The 20,299-nt window shown below is 41.9% G+C and overlaps 1 protein-coding gene across 1 annotated transcript in view; it reads left to right on the plus strand.

Moving 5' to 3' along the window:
* Positions 1-20,299, plus strand: part of ADGB (androglobin) — a 238,561-nt gene that overhangs the window by 87,138 nt on the left and 131,124 nt on the right. Inside the window, exons 12-13 of the mRNA XM_077811784.1 lie at positions 1,726-1,816; positions 8,659-8,803. Of these exons, the coding sequence (XP_077667910.1) occupies positions 1,726-1,816; positions 8,659-8,803 (236 nt within the window). The remainder of the gene's footprint in view (positions 1-1,725; positions 1,817-8,658; positions 8,804-20,299) is intronic.

The following is a 20,299-nucleotide window of genomic DNA, read 5'->3' on the forward strand; positions in this document are numbered from 1 at the left end:
CTCAGACTGTACAAAATATATTTAATTTACTATGAATCACAGTTAAAGTTCTTAGTGTTTCACTTTTGAACCAATGTAGTGAAACTCTTGGCATATAATTTCAGTGGAGTTACATCACAGTTGAATTTCACTCCTTATTTTTGCACCCTTGTTTAAGGCTTTCCCCCCATTCATTCATAAATGAGTGTTTGGAGAGGCAGGATACATCATATCTGGAAAAAATCCCCAAACCTGAATTAAAGATTTGGAGAGAATCAGTGATGGACTTAACCACTTTTTAACTGAGAACACAGAAACTGGAAAGCTTTGAGAAATTATTTATTTATTATTATTAGAGCTATAGGGACATGATGTTGACAGCTAGCACAGCGCTTAAACACATGCTTTACTTTAAGCATATGGATAGTCCCACTGACTTTATTGGTCCTACTCACATACTTAAAGTTAAACTGTATATCTATACTACAGCTGGGCACAAGCCTCCCAACACCAGATAGCCAGACTTGCGCTAGCAAGGCTTGAACTAGTGTGCTAAAAATTGCAGTGTGGACGTTGATGGCTCTGTCATCAGCTCGGGCTCTCAGGTCCACCAGCCTCCTGTGTCTGAGCTCGGGTGGCTAGCCTGAATCTCTGCTGGAGCTGCAACATCCATACTGCTATTTTTAGCATGTTAGATTGAGCCCCGCTTGCACAAGTGTGTCTACCTTGGCTGGGAGGCTCAGAGCTGCAGTGTAGGCCTACCCTTGTTGGCTCAGGCTCAGAGTAATCAGTACATTGCAGGATATAAGCTCTGCGTGTGCACAGTACTTTACTTAAAGGCACCGTTGACCATTCCCTTCCATTCTTGCACTATCTGCAGGAATGGCAGAACAGGAAACTGAGGCCTACATTTCTAAAACATGCCATCTTTTGGGCTTACATTTCCTCAATAGCAACTTCATAATTGTCTAAGAGGGTTTTCATAGACTTGCTGCTAAAGTCTTTTTAGAGAGTTTTGCAGATCAGATATTAGCAATAAAAATTGCCTAACAGTATTTCACTAAGAATTCATGAAGTTGCCTTAAATAACTCATGAGACATTTAATAGACCATTTTTATTCAGTTATTCTAATTGTGTGCATGCACTCTTAAACCTGTGGCCTTAATAGTTTTTTCTCAAAATACTCTTCATCAGAAATATTATTAATTTTCACATTTAACAATAATGCAATGGTAAGTCTAATTAACATGCACGTAGATGGTATGAACTAAGACAGATTTTTTCAGTATCTTAGGCATTCTATTTATTTATTTATTTGAAATGAATCAAATCCTTAATTCCTTACTTGGAAAACTTGTATTGACTTCAGCTGCAGTTTGCTTGAGGATGGGGTAATAACTGAACTAGGTGGTTGCTTGCAGGGAGCTATGGGGTAATTCAGCTGCAACTATGTTAATATGGGCTTAAAGGGTTCTCAAGGATAGTAATGACACTGCAAAACCAAGTTGTAGAAGTGTCCATTTCATATTTCAAAAGTCCTGCTGAATTAAAATCTTTTGAAAGCTGTACTTTCAAAAATCACTTAATGGTTTAGTACATACAGCTATCCTTGTAATGTCAGATTTCACCTTGAATTGTACCAAAACTAGCCACAGTCTTAACCCTTTTTTGTGAATTTTTATTTTGAACAGTATCACTGGTTTTAGTGTTTTAAAACTCATAATAATCTTTTTTTATTTTTTCAGAACCTATAATAAAGAAACCTGAACAGTATATTGAGATTGCTAGCCCATTTCTGAATTATAGAGTCACTCCTATTGCAGTACCCACAAATATGTAAGTAAATTAAACTTCCTGTACAATAAGGGAATGCACTTATTTGTTCCGAAAGAGTGTTAACATTTCTGTTAAACATTCATCATGTAACCAATATAAACACAAAGTATTGTGTTTATCTATAATATGCAAACCAGTTGTTTACTTTCATTGCTCACTCAAGGGCCTGTACCTTTTATCTGAGATGTAATTGCATAAGAAATGATCCCTTTTTAAATTAAGAATGTCTAGGAGCAATTGAAATCCAGAATTTTCAATACACATGTTTTCCATTTACCTTTCCTACATTATTTTGACCTGTGTGCCAAACAGTTCTTTTCTTTTCCCTCAACCCCTACTAGACACACCATGGATTATTGGGTCCAAAAGTTGGAATTTTCTTTCTTCAAATGTTTATGGGCTTCATCAAAGGCCATTGAAATCAATAGAGTCTTTCTACTGAATTCATTAGGGCTTGGGTCAGGCCCCTTAAGTATTTTCTTATAATAGGTTTTGATTGTTTTTCTTTTCTACTTTTCTTATTGTATTGAAAGGTGGGATTTGCAATAGAGATGCTCAATGTTCCTCTTACGTTTAAGGAGTTATTAAATGTTAAGATAATCTTCCCCTCAATTATGAGTGATATGTGATTTTTTAACTGAATATGAAAATTGGCCTCAGGAACTAATTCACTTTAAATCACCTCCAAATGATAGAAGAAATGGATACTGCTCAGTCTGCTTCTTTGTTAAATTCCTCCTCTTCCTCCACTTAGCTAGAAGCTTCAGGAAGAATGTAGAGGGGTAATTATGCCTGTGTTCTTCCTGAAGTACAGTATAGGGTGCAGTTGCTGATGGTTATTTTAGTCACATGTAAAGGAAAAGGTGGGAAGCTAGTTTTCATTTTCAGCTTTATATTGGATTTGCCAGAAAGGCAATGCATCAAGGATCTTCAATCATAAGGGGTGATTATACTCTTAAAAAGAACCCATAACTCGATGATTTGTTGATTAAAGGACCACTTGCCTCAGAGATTTCACTCTGCCCTCAAGACATTTTGCCAGTTGTTTGAGTCATTGGGCCAAAGAATGGAACCTCTAAGATGTCCCTTTCACATTGACACAAGTCATGGAGCTCATGGAATCAGTTCTACATTCTAGATCTGTGACACCATTTTTCTCCTGAAAAAAGGTTTCAGACTTCTCAGAATGATTCTTCTACTCCAGAATATCTTCAGATAGCTTTCAGATTTTCTCTCAGTTCTATTGAGCTTCATGGCCTCTTGCACATATGTCATTCCTCCTGCCAGACTTCAAAAGAGACCTAGTGCAAGGCTGGCTCAGAACTATTCATTGGCTTCATTTGGATAACATGGAGCAACAGGCCATTTGTTTCTCCTGAAGTTACGTTTTCACAAGTGCGGTAGATAATACCAGAACATGCTTGCAAAGGTGCCTCTTTCAACCAACTAGAATCATAGACTTTAAGGTCAGAAGGGACCATTATGATCGTCTAGTCTGACCTCCTGCACAATGCAGGCCACAAAATCTCACCCATCCACTCCTGTAACAAACCCCTAACCTATGTCTGAGCTACTGAAGTACTCAAATCGTGGTTTAAAGACTTCAAGGTGCAGAGAATCTCCAGCAACTGACCTGTGCCCCATGCTGCAGAGGAAGGCAAAACCCCCCCGGGACTTCAGCCAACCTGCCCAGGAGGAAAATTCCTTCCCGACCCCAAATATGGCGATCAGCTAAACCCTGAGCATGTGGGCAAGACTCACCAGCCAGGCACCCAGGAAAGAATTCTCTGTAGTAACTCAGATCCCACCCCATCTAACATCCCATTGGGCATATTTACCGCTAATAGTCAAAGGTCAATTAATTGCCAAAATTAGGCTATCCCATCTGCAATGCTGGTAACAAATACTTCAACATGGTTAGAAAGCTGAGCTGTTTCAACTCACATGCAAAGACTTTTGTACACGAGTATAAAAAAACTTCACATAAATGTCCAGGCACAGAGAGCAGGCTGGCTAACAATGCTTCTCTCCTAACAGGTCCCTTCCTTTGTACTTTCATGAAGAATTCTACCACCATATACTTTATTACATTGAAAAGCACCAAATTAAAAGAACATTAAGGTTGCAAAGTCAAGCAGTTAAAAGTTAAGAAATACCAGTATTAAAGCTATCTGTGCAACTTTAATTCAGCCCCCTTATGTGTATGCATTTTGATGCAGTCTTAAATTACATGGTCACATACTGTTTTTTCCAGTCTAATGAGGACCCCTGCCTCATTTAGAATCATAGAATATCAAAGTTGGAAGGGACCTCAGGAGGTCATCTAGTCCAACCCCCTGCTCAAAGCAGGACCGATCCTCAATTAAATCATCCCAGCCAGGGCTTTGTCAAGCCTGACCTTAAAAACTTCTAAGGAAGGAGATTCCACCACCTTCCTAGGTAACACATTCCAGTGTTTCACCACCCTCTTAGTGAAAAAGTTTTTCCTAATATCCAACCTAAAACTCCCCCACTGCAACTTGAGACCATTACTCCTTGTTCTGTCATCTGCTACCACTGAGAACAGTCTAGAGCCATCCTCTTCGGAACCCCCTCTCAGGTAGTTAAAAGTAGCTATCAAATCCCCCCTCATTCTTCTCTTCTGCAGACTAAAGGATGGACACTTGCTCTGGGGATAAATCAGAGTTGTGCAGTGAAGGAAACTGTTGTCTGTAGGACATCTGCTTCATTTGTTGCAGAAGTTGGAAGGTGTATTATGAATGAGACCTTGTCTACACTTGCAGTGGTGTATAGGATACATGTAGCTACACACTGCTGTGAAAGGCAGGCTAAATCCACACTTATCTACATATGGCAATGAAAGTCTCTGGCAATGGGATGTTATACTGCTAAAATTAGCAGTGGAGATGTGGAAGGCACTGTTTGAGTGGGTAGAGAGCTGTGTAGGGTATATACAGTAGGGTTCAGACATTTAGGGCACTCTACTTTACTTGCCTAAGCAGTGCCTCACTGTATACACTGCTATTTATACCCATGCTAACTGGGCATGCAGTGTCTGTACTGTACATGCTGTAAGTGTAGACCTACCCTGAGGCAGGGATTGTAGAAAGAAAGAGGATGGTCTCATGGTTAAGCCAGCTAAATGGAGTTTTGAGTTCTGTCCCTATCTCTGTTACAGTGTGCCTGTGTGATGCTGATCAAGTCATGTAGACCAAAATTTCCGCAGGTGACCACTATATGTTTCTCATTTTCAGGTGCTCAGCTTGTGCGAAGCACTCACAACTGCAACAGACATAACTGGAAGCTTTGCTCTGAATATATTAAGTGCTATAAAATGTTAGGTATTTTAAAAAGTCAGGTGCTAGGCCTTTCAAATTGGACACCCAAAATCAGTGAATATATTTAACAGTTTTGCTTTTAATCTCTGTCCTCAGTTTCTCATAGTGTAAAATAGGGACAGTACTACCACTTTACTTCACACAGGTGTTATGAACATGAATTCATTAATGTTTGTAAAGAACTAAGATACTATCATGAGAGTACCACAGAAGCCCATGAGAAAAATAATAATTATGTAGTCAGTGCAGGACTTGGATTGTGGTTAGTAAATAATGCATGGGGGTAATACAGTGAATGATGAGGCTAAAAAAAAAGACTAGCTGCTCATTTAGTCAGCACTGTGAATCCTGTGAAAAAAATAGTATGTGATCGTGCAATGAAAGGTTTCAGAGTAACAGCCGTGTTAGTCTGTATTCGCAAAAAGAAAAGGAGTACTTGTGGCACCTTAGAGACTAACCAATTTATTTGAGCATGAGCTTTCGTGAGCTACAGCTCACTTCATCAAATGTATACCGTGGAAACTGCAGCAGACTTTATATATACACAGAGAATATGAAACAATACCTCCTCCCACCCCACTGTCCTGCTGGTAATAGCAATGAAAGACTATCATAATGCTTACACACAGGGGGGTTGAATTAAGATTGCAAAGGCAACCTTAATACTGGCATTTCCTGACTTCTAAGTTGCTTAAATTTGCAACCTTAACATTATTTAATGCTTTTTTATGTATGGTTTTGTCCATTGTGGGGTGTCCAGTCAGATGATTCTTCTGTCTTATGAGTGTCGGTGGGGATGTGAAGGTTGTGGATGGTGTCATCCTTGTGATGAAATAATTTTCTGAGTCGGAGTCAAGGAAAGAATTATTTTACTTCTCCACATTTTAGTATGGTGTCAGGTCCTGCGGTGTGGCAGAAGTGATTGAAAGGCTGGTATTGCACTGGTCCTGACACACACCTTCCATAAGATACTTCCTTGCCTCCAGCATGAAGGAGTGTAACAAAGTCACTCACAGTCCAGTGTGCCCTGAGAAGGCATCACAGTGGCATAGCCATTAAACACAAAAAGCAAAAAATGGAATCAACTCCATGACTCACAGAACATTACCTCTAGGAGAAACCATGACACCAGGACCTACCACTTGGACACTATACAACACCCCACTATCATCAGATAAGCATAAGATTACCCCTAACTGGAGCTGAATTATCTGTACTCCCTAAGGGACTGAGCTTCTGCCCCATCACAGAATCTGAAACCATACTAATGTTGAGAACTGGAAGAATCATCTGACTGGACTCCCCCCAGTGGATGAAACCACAAAGACTAGATCATCATGTTTATTGCTTCAAGAAAGAAATCAGCTGTGAAATCCTTAACAAACATTATATCCCCCACAATCTTCCACTGCCGAGAGGACAGCTATACAATCCAACCCCCAGATAGTGATCACAGCAGCAGACATAGGGGGCAACATTGTAGTCCTCAATTGTGATGACTATGTCTTATAATATAATTCTATAATATTATTGAGATGATGAAATTTCTTACCTTTTATTTGTAAAAAAGAATTATATAGATGCTACATTATGAAAATTCCTTGACTTATTTTTTATTCTGTATCTTAAGCAATTTGCCTTAAAATGGAGAAATATCTATAAATGAAAAGTGTTGAAATAGTAAATGGAGTAATAATTATAAATAAAATGCTGTAATATTTGCAGATTAGCAGAATTTTGTAGTATGTTTTCATATTTTAATAAACTACTTTCTCATCTCTTTAGCTTGTTTTGTCAAGGGTGAAATTATTTCTATTAGGTTTCTGTGACAACCATCTAATTCAATCTCCTGTGATTTAATTAACAAGTAGTTACCAAAATATATAGTAGTGAAAATCAACATTTTATTAAAGTAATACTGTTTTTAAATGATGTAAGGGATTTAGACTCATAATTGGGATTGCAGCTATTTTTAATCTGTAACCTTAATCCTAATCAAAGATATAAATATTAAGACATTATTTAAGAGAATATATTTCTGCCAGTTTTATTGCTAAAGAATTAAATATTTCATTCTCTCTTTTAAGGAAGTACTGGATGAAGCATATTTACATTTGTTCTATTGTATTACAACTACACATTTCAATCAAACTGCTATTTGTGTGACATTGCTTTGATTTAGTCCCCATAGCCCATATAACCAAGCAGTGAGTTCTAACAAGCTCCTGCTACCACTGAAGTCAAAGGCAAAACTCTGATTTACTTCAGTGAGAGTAAGATTGGGTTCTACATGGATTTTCATGTTTTGTCTGTCTTGTAACCATGGAGACCAATTTTGAAGAAAAAAGCAAAACTGCTTCCCCCGGCCTCCACTTCTGGATGTGTTCCCCCGGCCTCCCCAGAACCACTAACCCAGGAACCTATCCTTGCAACAAAGCCCGTTGCCAACTGTGTCCACATATCTATTCAGGGGACACCATCATAGGGCCTAATCACATCAGCCACACTATCAGAGGCTCATTCACCTGCATATCTACCAATGTGATATATGCCATCATGTGCCAGCAATGCCCCTCTGCCATGTACATTGGTCAAACTGGACAGTCTCTACGTAAAAGAATAAATGGACACAAATCAGATGTCAAGAATTATAACATTCATAAACCAGTCGGAGAACACTTCAATCTCTCTGGTCACTCGATTTCAGACCTAAAGGTCGCAATATTAGAACAAAAAGACTTCAAAAACAGACTCCAAAGAGAGACTGCTGAATTGGAATTAATTTGCAAACTGGATACAATTAACTTAGGCTTGAATAGAGACTGGGAGTGGATGTGTCATTACACAAAGTAAAACGATTTCCCCGTGTTTATTTCCCCCACCCCCCCACTGCTCCTCGGATGTTCCTGTTAACTGCTGGAAATGGCCCACCTTGATTATCACTACAAAAGGTTTTCTCTCCCCGCCCCCCCCGCTCTCCTGCTAGTAATAGCTCATCTTAAGTGATCACTCTCCTTACAGTGTGTATGATAGCACCCATTTTTTCATGTTCTGTGTGTATATTTTCCACTGAATGCATCCGATGAAGTGAGCTGTAGCTCACGGAAGCTTATGCTCAAATAAATTGGTTAGTCTCAAAGGTGCCAATAGTACTCCTTTTCTTTTTGTGAATATAGACTAACACGGCTGCTACTCTGAAACCTGTCATTAGTAATGATGTTTTATAACTTTGCTTATATTTTAGAGGTTCATGGCTTCCTCTAAAAATTAGATGGAAAAGTTTTAGTGTGTGTACATGCATGTGGTGGTAAGCCAGTAATGATATCTAATGCATGCACACTGCTTAGGTATACTGCTGTCCTATTGGGTTGAAAAAATAAACAAAGGACATAAAAATGTAGATTGTTTTGAAAATCAAATCCTTATTTTTCAAATAAGGTGTTTTTAAGGTGTCTTAATAACTAAGTATGTGTATTAATGTGTTTGAGTTTTTTTATTATACAGCCATTTTCCACCATCTACCATCAAAAGAGGATGTAGTCTTGCATCCACCCTCCCTTCTGTCATTGAAAATGATGAAAATGTAAATGACATTTATTTGGATGTGAATCAAAATATGAGATTCTTGAGTGCAGAAGATAATTCTCAGGTAATAATGTTACATTTAAACAGAAAACTAACCCAGTTTTGTGCTGCCAATGACAGTGAAAGATGGAACGTAACATTTTTAATACTTGTAGATGTAGATTTTAATTTTTTTTTTACTGCATTGTTTTGTTTTTGCATTAAAATTAACCAGCCTTTTACCTTTTTATAGTTAGACTTCCTGCCCAGTAGGCATCAATATATCAGCATTTCTATTTTAACTTTCTATTTTTTTCAAAATGTAGCTCATGTATTAAATTTACTAATCCTGTTTTGGCTGTTTATAAAAAAAAGAAAAGAAAAGAAAACAGCTCTTTAAAAGAGAAAACATGGATACAGTAGCTCTCTCTTTGTCTTTTTGTTTTTTTCTCCTCAGGAATGTCACTCTGTGGCTATGTCTACACTTATGGTGGTGTGTAGAATACAGACACTGCATGTCACCCTTGCACAGGTATAAATAGCAGTGTAGATGGTGATGTACTGATTAGACAAGTAAAATAAAGACACTCCAGAACCTTAGGGTATGTACCCTACATGCCCAAGAAGTGCCTTCTCCGTTTATACTGCTATTTTTAGCAATATAGTGTTGCACTGCCAGACCCTTTCCCTACTGCAGTGAAAGACTATGGCAGCAGAGAAAGGCTCTCGCAGCAGGGAGATGCTAGATCCTTTCTCTGCTGCCACCCTACTGCAAGAGCTTTTCCCTGACACTTGTAGCTACACACTGCCCTGGGACACACCCTGCTTTTTACAGCAGCGCATAGCTACACCATAGGCGACGACTTCCCCTCTGCCTGGTGGGTGCTCGACCCCCCCGGCCCCACTTCTGCACTGCCTTCACCCCATCCCTAGCCGCAAGTCCCTGCCCCACCCCACCTTTTCCCACCCCAGCCCTGCCACCTTTCCACCCCCATTCCACCCCCTTCCCCCACACCTGTCCCTGCCCTGCCTGTTCTCTGCCTCCTCCCCTGAGCACGCCGCGTTCCCACTCCTCCCTCTCCCTCCCGAAAAGTCCTAAGCTCCGCCAAACAGCTGAGGAGCGGGTAGGCGGCACGCTCGGGTGTGGGAGAAGGAGGCGAGGACGGGGGAGCTTGGCCACTGGTGGGTGTGGAGCACCCGCTAATTTTTCCCTGTGGGTGCTTCAGCGCCTACGGCTACATCTACCCTATGTGCCGCCGCAAGTGTGGACAAGGCCTGTTTCTGACTTTGAAGCCTAAAAAGTTTGAATCAGTGAAAAGGGATGGAAGCAGCTACAAGCACTGTTAAGACATTTGTTTAGAATATCACCAGGATCAATATCACTGAGATTTTCAATCTGTTTGTCTCCAACCTTTAAGTTCTCGGCCATTTTTGGCTTCTGTGCACACATGACTTTACTGTTCACCCCGATATGGCAGCACAGGCTTTACACCGCTAGTGTGTGTGTATGTGTGTGTGTGTGTGTATATATATATATATGTTTGCTATATTTCAATTACAGTACAGAGGTTACCTAGATACCCAGCTACTTGGGAATAAATAACCCTCAAAACTAGACATGTAGACCGATATTTTTAAGAAGGGTGCTTTAAGTTAGTTTCTGAGTCCATATTTAGGCACCTAAATAAGTCTTGTTTTTCAAAAATGTTGAGCACTTTGCTGCTCCAGTGTGCTTCAGATCCTAACTTTAGACACCCATTTTAAAAAAATGCTACTCATAGTATCTAAAATGAGTCATGGTGAACAGAGAGTAGGAGACTTTTAAGCAAACAAGTGGCAGATGGAACTTAAATCATATAACAGAGAACATACTAGTGGAGGTAGTAATTAGCAGTCTAAAGTGTTGCTGAGGGTCAGATTGTATATTGGTGTATATGGGCACAATTCCATTAACTTAAATAATACTTTGCACTTCTATAGTGCCCATGCATCTTGAGTTCCCAAACACTGACACAAATTCTGTCAGTTATGCTCATACAAATCATGACCAACTGATAACAAGATTTGGCTTCTGAAGACTTTCAAAAAGTGTAGAAAAGGGTTGGTGTTCATGGCTGTCACATATTATCCAGCACAAATAGAACTTTGTTAGGCATTAGTGCCTCATTCAAAAGTTTGACAATGGTTAGGTCACTGGTGTGCTGAGACTGCTGCCTATCATGCTGATTTAACTGGGAATTGATGATTTAACTGGGAATTGGTCCTGCTTCGAGCAGGGGGTTGGACTAGATGACCTTCAGGGGTCCCTTCCAACCCTGATATTCTATATTCTATGATTCATGCTGACCAATATTGTTTCCTTGTACTCTGTCTATATACAACTGTTGTCTTTTGTTTTATACTCAGATTATAAGTATAAGTAGGCTTGACAAAATTTGATTTTTGTTTTTATAACCAATAGGTCATACTGATTGTTTTTAAGCATTTTTTTATTTTTATCAACTTAAATGTTCACAGTTGTGGGAATTTATAGGTTTTCAGACAATTATTTAATAACAGTAGACATTGAGATGTAAAATGTCAAAACTTTGCCCATTAAACCACAAATTACCAACATCATATGTCAAAATATACAAACTAAATAGCATTAACTCAATCTCTAATGAGTTCTCAAGCAGCATTTTTCTTACTTTGTCTATCTGTAAATTTTGATTATTATCAATGGAAATATTTTTCATCAGTTTGCCTGGGTGTACGGTGAAATTGAGGTTTATCAACATTTAATGATAAAAATCTAATCCTTCCTATGCTGATTATAAACTCCTTGGGACAGGAACTGTCTTTTTGTTTGTACAGCACATAGCACAGTTGGGTGTTGGTGTGTAATTAGGGCTCCTAGGCACTTGGGTAATACAAATAAACAATAGCTGAGTCCTATTCTATTAGGTGCTGTCAAGGCTGATTCTCCACTCTGGCACTTAGAGTGCAGGAGGTGGGGCCTGCAAGGATTCTAAAAATTAATACTGGCCACTCCAGGCTGATATTAAACTCCCAAGGTTACAGCTTCTCTCTGACCTTGGATGCTAACACCACCCAAGTGCAAAATAAACCCCTTGGGACCCAGGAAGGCGCATTTGGGAATTCCTTCCTGTGGGGTACCCTCAAGCCCTTTCACCTGCCTCTCCGGGGAAGAGCTGAGAAAAAAAAAACAAAGGAAATTAGCTGTTGCCCCCAGCTAATTAAACAACATATGCACAAACCTCTTAGGACACCAAAAATCTAATCCTGTTCTTTAAAAAAGGTAAATTTTATTAAAAACAAAAAGAAAGAAAATACATCTGGAGCTTAGGCTTTTGCTAGATTTAAAAAAACCCACTTACAAAATTTAAACATCAAGAATAATCTTCTTGAGGTCCATCTTAAAGATTACAAGCAAAACAAAAAGCATTTGGGGTTCACACAGAGGAGTCCACAAGCCAATAAGAAATAAAAGAAATAACCCTAATCTCATCTTTTTAGACATTCCCTGATTTACTTACACATTTGAGGGTTCCAAATAAGTAGTTCTCGGTATGATCTGATGATCATACCTGGCTTAAAGCTTCTCATAGCATAACTGCTCCCTGTTCCCCTCTTTCCCAGAGAACCACAACACACAGACAAAGGGAGGTTTTTTCCCAATTTTAAAAAGTTCTAGCCCTCCCATTGGCTCAGGTGCCCATTCCTTTCCTTTTACCTGTGGGCTTGTTAACCCTTTACAGGTAAAGCAAGTAGAGAACGGCTCCTAACGGGTTTTATAGCTAACTGGCTGGCTGAGTGTCCATAAAAGGGAGCAACCCCTCCCCCACCTTTATTTATCATAGATGCTATGCAGAAATACAAGGACATCATAAACCCAACTCCTAAGAGTTTACCATAGTTCTCCCCTGTATTTGGACTAGGAAATAATGATAAAGAATGAACTTTTTTTCCTCCCATTTCTTGTCATGGAGTGTGATTAGAATATGGAAAGGAATGAAAAGGAAAGCCATGGAATTTAGTCACTCATAGTTGGTGCTGATCTCACAGGGGAAAAAACAAGAAACCCCTTAATAGCTGAGCTCAGTCGCAAAGATATGACAAAGATGAACCAGTTATTTAAAAATCCCTAATGTCTGTTTCTGGCACAAATGGAAAACATAAACGGGGAAAATCTTCCCTTTTAAATATTTATAACTGATGCACTTTTCCCACCAGCAGGGTCATAAATCATATTTGAGGATTACAAAGATCTAACTGAGGGTGTTATTGACTTCCTTCATAAACAGTCAGAGAATATCTTTTATTAAGACACACCATGTTCCCTAGCCAAATGGCAAACTCAAATAGACAGTGTTTAATGAGTTGAAATAAAAACATTTCCCATTGTGGATGTCCTTGATTATGTTTGTTTGTAACATTTTAAAAGGGAGTTTCAAGAATGTAGGACCAGATTTTCAGCCATTGTAAATTGGTGTAGTTTTGTCACAAAGTACCCCAAACTTGTTGGTGGACGGAGGCCTTTAAAATCAAATACATTGTTTCTTACGTAGTATGTGTGTTATATAAAATAAGATAATTGATGTCATTAGTATGACAAGTTTTAGATTTATTTTTTATTAATTAAAATGTGCATGAAAATCTTTTAAAAACATGAGTGTGAAAACAAGTTGTAAGTAGAATCCTATTGTTTATTATAATTATAAGTTGAATCAGTGTGTTGAAACTCTGTATTTCTACGAATATAGATAGTTAATTAGAAAGTGATAGACATCTGTGTGGCAGAAGCATAAATGTTGCTTGGAATGTTACTTTAATTTTCTCCTGTAGTTCCTGGCTGTAGAAACCATTCTAATTGTGAATTCTGGCCTGTCACAAAAGGGCAAGGAAGCTAAGAGAGTCAAGGGCAAGGAAGCTAAGAGAGTCAAGGGCAAGTAAGAACGTACATGAGACAGATATTAAGAAAAATGGAATGGTAGGAAACAGATGTGGGAGTCAGTCTGAGGGCAATCTGATTCATAGATGAAATGTAAGATGTCATGAGCAACTAATTGACCTATACTTGAACCTTACTTTTGCCTCAATTTAAATCTCAGGTGAAAAATTTCATACCTGTTAATGGGGAATGCAAATTGGAAAGAGGGAAAAAAGAAGACTGTGTGTGTGTGTGTGTGTGCACATTTTAATAGATATATATACTGCCTGCCATGAAAGACAAAATAGTCATTATAAATTGATGATGAATCCTCCTTATTTCACAAAATTGTTTTAAATGGCAAAAATCACCTTCAAAAGCATAGAGCTACAGCTGGTCAGTTTTCTTTCATGGGACACCTTGTCTCTTTGTTTTAAAGAAATATTGAATTTATTTTGAAGAGGCATGCAGTACTTACTTGAGGAAAGCAATTCAAAAACAGTGCTGAAAGTCAAGCCTTGATATCCCTGGTACACTAGATTGTTGCCAGTCTCTGGTTTTTAATCTTGTAGTCTACAAAGTCTGGATAACTTTTTCTCCATTTTTAAGCATCCAGAGCTCAGTGGAAATTTGTGTTTAAAGAGAAAAGCTGGCGAAATATTGTTCCACACCATATCAGTTTAAGACCCTCCTATAAGAGGCACTTATATACCACTTTACATCTAAGGTTCTCAAAGCACTTTTATTTTTTTACAATAAAAATTGTCAGTCAGTTTCAGGCTGACATTACAAAGTAATCTCTTGGCCTTCTTTTTGATTGCATGAATTTTTTTCATGGGAAAAAAAACTGTTTCTTGAACAAAGGAGAGTTCAGAATTTGATTTATCATTCATTTTTATGCTTATTCCCCTTAAGGATAAGAAAAAGGCAAAAGATTAGATTATACGTTTGTCAGCTGTTCAAAACACAGTTCTACCAAATTCTTTTGAGAAGAAGATGATCCTGAATGACTGTTTCTTTGTAGCTCTGCAAACTAAAAATCATACTTGATTTATCCAGGATGGCAAATATTCCTCTTACACAAGTGTTATCCAGTGACCCACACCTCATCTTGGGAGGTCCATACCTGACAATAAATAGTAAGCTACATGTTAAAATAAGTTAGGATCCTTAGAAAATGCAAGAAGGGTAAACAAATGTAAAATATTTGTTTAGGTTTTGCAATAAGCTACATTATGGCCTGGTAAGGTATAGTGATTAACATGAGGCCTAGCAAGGCCTGGCAAGTAGTATGAGTTACAGTAAGTACTTGACTTAGGGTTATAAGGTTTGTAGGAGTTTTTGCAATATGTAGCTTATAATGAACAAGTACACTGCAAAAACATGAAATTGTTTTTGGGGGATTTGTAGTATGTGTAACCATGAGGTTAATATCATTAATGTATTGGAAAATGTATTAATGCAATATAGACACAAATAGCTTATATCAGCAATTAAAACTCCAATTATGGGCAGTGATGAGCTGTCAAAATCTTAACAACCGGTTCCTTATAAGAAGTTCTGATTTAAGGGATGTGCCCCAGTATGTATTTTTTGTACCAACAGGGTTATCATACATCGGTATTTTCCTTTTTTTTCCTTAATTTTTAAAAATTCCTCCCAGACAGCGATTTAGGAACCAAAAAGCCTGACCTGTCCGGGAAAATACAGATGTATGTTAACCCTGCCTAAAGTTCTTTTTTAAAAAGATGGACCTGAACTAGAAATGAGCTCCGTTTCACATGTGTTGGTCCCTGCCACTCCCTAGGGGTGTGCTAGGGTGACCAGATGTCCCAATTTTATAGGGACAGTCCCGATTTTGGGGTCTTTTTCTTATATAGGCTCCTATTACCCCCCAGCCCCTGTCCTGATTTTTCACACTTGCTGTCTGGTCACCCTAGGATGTGCAAATGTGTGGGTCACAGCTGCTCCCTGCCCCCCTTATTGAAGCAGGTGTGCAGGTTACTGCCCTGGGAACTGCAGGGCACCAGTGGACGTGGGGCCAGCTGCAGACAGGGGGGTGGGACAGGGCTAGCTGGAGGCAGGGGGTGCAGGGCTGGCTGCGGGCAGGGCAGGGGGTGCGGAGCTGGCTGGAGACAGGAGGGTGCGGGGTTGGCTGGAGGCAAGGGGGTGTGGGGCTGGCTGGAGACAGGGGTGTGGGGCTGACTGGAGGTAGGGGCTGGCTGCAGGCAGGGCAGGGGGGTGCAGGGCTGGCTGGAGACGGGCTGGCTGCGGGCAGGGCAGGGGGTGCGGGGGTGGTTGGAGACAGGGGCTGGCTGCAGGCAGGGGGTGCAGCAGGGGCTGGTGCGGGCAGGGCAGGGGGTGCGCCAGGGGCTGGCTGCAGGCAGGGGGTGCGCCAGGGGCTGGCTGCGGCAGGGCCTGGCTCCAGGCAGGGATTGCGGGGGTGGCTGGAGACAGGGGCTGGCTGCAGGGGCTGCCGCGGGCAGGTGGTGCGGGGATGGCTGGAGACGGGCTGGCTGCGGGCAGGGCAGGAGGTGCGGCAGGGGCCGGCTGTGGGCAGGGCAGGGGGTGGCTGTAGACGGGCTGGCTGTGGGCAGGGAGTGCAGGGGTGGCTGGAGACAGGGGCTGGCTGCAGGCAGGGCAGGGGGTGCGTGCAGCAGGGGCTGGTTGTGGGCAGGGGGTGCAGGGGTGGCTGGAGACGGGCTTGTTCGGGCAGGGGGTGCTGGGGGTGCGGCAGGGGCTGGCTGCAGGCAGGGCAGGGGGTGGCTGGAGACGGACTGGCTGCAGGCAGGACAGGAGGTGCGGGGGTGGCTGGCTGCGGGCAGGGGATGCAGGGGTGGCTGGAGGCAGGGCAGGGGGCAGGGGGTGCGGCAGGGGCTGGCTGCAGGCAGGGCAGGGGGTGGCTGGAGACGGACTGGCTGCAAGCAGGACAGGAGGTGCGGGGGTGGCTGGCTGCGGGCAGGGGGTGCAGGGGTGGCTGGAGGCAGGGCAGGGGGCAGGGGGTGCGGCAGGGGCTGGCTGCAGGCAGGGGGTGCGGGGGTGGTTGGAGATGGGCTGGCTGCGGGCAGGGCAGGGCTGGCAGGGGGTGCGGGGGTGGCTGCGGGCAGGGCAGGGGGTAGCTGGAGACGGGGCTGGCTGCAGGCAGGGGGTGCGGGGGTGACTGGAGGCGGGGACTGGCTGCAGGCAGGGGGTGCGGGGGTGGCTAGAGGCAGGGCAGGGGGTGCGGCAGGGGCTGGCTGCAGGCAGGGAGTGCGGGGTTGGCTGGAGAGAGGGGCTGGCTGCGGCAGGGTGGTGGGTGCTCACGGGGAGAGCAGCTCGGAGCAGCCTGAGCAGCAGGACTCAGCCCAGGCCCAGCAGAGCAGCCGGGGACCCACCAGGCAGCAGCGGGAGCCCCAGGGCCAGGGGAGCAGTAGCAGCACCAGGGCTCGTGCCCAGGGCCAGGCGGTAGCCCACATGGCTCCCGCAGTGCAGCGCCCCCGGTGGCCGGAGGAGGAATTACATCACTTCCCGGCCGGAGCCCATCAAAGCCTCAGCGCCCCATGCAGGGAAGCGGGTTAACAACCAGTTCTAAAACTGCTTCAAAATTTAACAACCAGTTCGCGTGAACCGGCTCCAGCTCACCACTGATTATGGGTACTCGGAAACTCACATATGGATAAGGGGCCAACACCTAAGAAAATATAGCCACAAATATGTAAGGGTGGGCGGAGTGGCACACACTTCAAAATGGTGGCTCCCACATCTGGTTTTGTCTCCATACTGAATGGGGGACAAACCTTAGAAAAGCAGGATTGTCCAGTTTATTACTGGATAACTGGCCTATCTAGGCACCAGGTAGCTGCTGGAGCCTTTCCCCTGTGTTGCCTCTCTTGCCCCCGCCAAACCCACTCCCATTGGAAAGGAGAGCATTTTTCTCCTCCAAATTGCAAAGACATTTAACCACTGAGTATTAAGCATATTTATAGACCTATTGCACTACAATATCCAGAAATCCTCTGACTGCTGCCCTTTTAAATCATCTTCCTTCTCAGCTACTTCAGCCTCATCCTCTCTGATATTGCTCTCCTTTAGGCCATCCAAAATGCGACAGCTAAAAGTCATCATCTTTGTCCATTGACTCAACCACATCCTCTTTAAATATTTCTATTTGTTCCCCTTTTCTACCACACCAAAGACTTCTTGACCTTGTCTTTAAGGCCCCACATAATCCCATCATTACTTACATATACAAATTAGTTTCACCACAGCCAGCTCCCTCTTCTCTGAAAATGATGATCCAGCCTTACTGATCCACTTACTTCCCAACTGTGCGTGGTTTTTTTTTTTTGAGGCTATCCATATACTTGGAATGCCCTCACAATTATGGTCTACCAATCTTCTAACCCCTCCTCATTTAGCTCTTTCCTTAAGATCTGCTTCTTACACCCTTATTTAAAGAAGTGAGTGAAAAATAGAATTTTTTTAAGAACTAACTCACCATTATGTGCATATATCTCAAATGTGTAACTGCACGGTCTTTCAACTGTACCAATGTCCTTCCTCCAAATACACTACTGTTTGTTACTGCCACTTACCATATCACATCTAAAATTTGACCCTGATCCTGCAATCGTTCAGTTAGTTCAATGGGACTGTTCATGTGCATAAACATGTACGCAAATGAATGAGGGCCTTAGATTGTAAGTGCTTCAGACTTCTTTCTAGTTTTCTAGGCATTTTCTTTAGATGCCTAGAAAATGTATCTTCAAAACAGTGACTTCACAACATCATTTTGCCTGAGATTAGATATGTAAAATAGATTCCTCTGAAATTAGTGGCATGCAGAAATAAAGTATGGGAAATCTTGTCAATGGAAAAAATGACAGACAGCTTTATTTGAGGATCAAGTAGATTTTATTGTGTATGGTTACCATTTTTTGAATTTGAACAAAATAAATAGTGCCATGGTGAGTTAGCAACAACAAGGGCCAGGTTCAATATCGAGGGGTTCCTCTTAGCAATTTAAAACAGAATCAGCTTGAGCCGCCAACTAGGAACCCAGGAAAACGAAACATCACCCGTAGTACCTCTAAGAGGCAATACTTCCTCACTCACAAGCACTGAGCCTGTGTAAAACAAGAGAGCTCTTATTAAAAGGGAACGGGAACCCAGCGTTAATTTGGGAAAACACCACAACCATATTTCAAAAGCATGTAACCACAAGCAAACACCCACCCCACAGTACGTTGGACAATGTCCTTTGCTTTGTGATGTCAAAGTCCTTTTAACATCTTACTTACTTACTTAAACATTTTTCAGTGAAAAAGTGAAACATAAGTGCTTGGCACCATTATCAAGGCCACTTCACCCACTGATATTTTCTTCAACACCATGTTCAAAGTGGGAATAAGAAACAAGCAATTGTGGAGAATCTCTGTCACCTTTGCTGAGCAGAAAACAACCTGTACAATCTAAGAATATGTCATGTTGTAGGAAACATGAAGGTAGAAGAATGGTAAGGATGTGGAGTTTTTTTTTAAAAGGAAAGGGGATTTGTGTTTTAGTTTCCTGTCTTACTGGTGATGGGTTATTCTTAAATGGTACCATAGCACTTAAGATGTACAATCTTGTCAAGATCATCTAGAACAGTGGTGGGCAACCTGCGGCCCACGGACTGCATGCAGCCCGTCAGGGTAATCCGCTGGTGGGCCGCAAGACAATTTGTTTACATTGACCATCGGCAGGCACAGCCGCCTGCAGCTCCCAGTGGCTGCAGTTTGCCGTTCGTGGCCAATGGGAGCTGCGGGAAGTGGGTGGGAGGTGGGCCCATGTGACTGCACCTCAGAACTCTGTCTTCGCTCACTAAGGACAACCAACAGTGAGTGGGGTGCAGTGGAGAGAAGGAGGAGTGGTGTGGTAAAGGGACATTTGTTCATCAGACTTTCACATCACAAGGTGTGAAACTGTGGCAAAGGACACTGCACAATGTACTGTGGGGAGGGTGATTGCTTATGGCTATGTGCTTTTGAATCAGGGTTATGCTGGGTTAATGCTGGGTTTCGTTTCCCTTTTAATTAATGCTGGGTTCCCTTTCCCTTTTAATAAAAGCTTTTGTTTGTTATAGCAAACTCTGTGCTTGTGAGTGGGGAATTATCGCCTCTTAAAGGTGCCCAGGGTGGTGTTTAGTTTTCCCAGATTCCTGGTCGGGGGCTAAAGAAGATTATGTTTTGTAAAGAGGAAGTCTAGATATTGAACCTGGCCCCAGTTGCTGCCGACTCCACCTTACACTACTAAGCTGCCTCCTCTGTTGACTAGAGGCCACATTAGCTGTTCAGCAGAGGAGGCATCTCAGTTGAAAGTAACCATTTGGGAGCGAGCTTGCAGCAACAGCAACCTGGGCAGTACTGCTTGTCACAACCACAAATTGCTCTGGGGTTTCCCCAAAGATCAGGGGACCTGTGACCAAGTGTTTCATGAAGCCAAAAGGCCAGCTTGAGGTGACTGCTGCAGAGACGGAGAATAAGTTATGATCTGTAAGAAAACTCAGTGACAAATTCCTAATCCTAATGATGTTTGCTTTTTCCTCATTTTCCGAGAAAAAGGGCTAGAAATTTACTCATTTTTTAAAATGAAAACAGATTAGCCCTGACATTTGTAGGTCCCCAAGAG

Source organism: Eretmochelys imbricata, chromosome 3 (assembly GCF_965152235.1).
Source record: "Eretmochelys imbricata isolate rEreImb1 chromosome 3, rEreImb1.hap1, whole genome shotgun sequence".
Classification (NCBI taxonomy): Eukaryota; Metazoa; Chordata; order Testudines; family Cheloniidae; genus Eretmochelys; species Eretmochelys imbricata.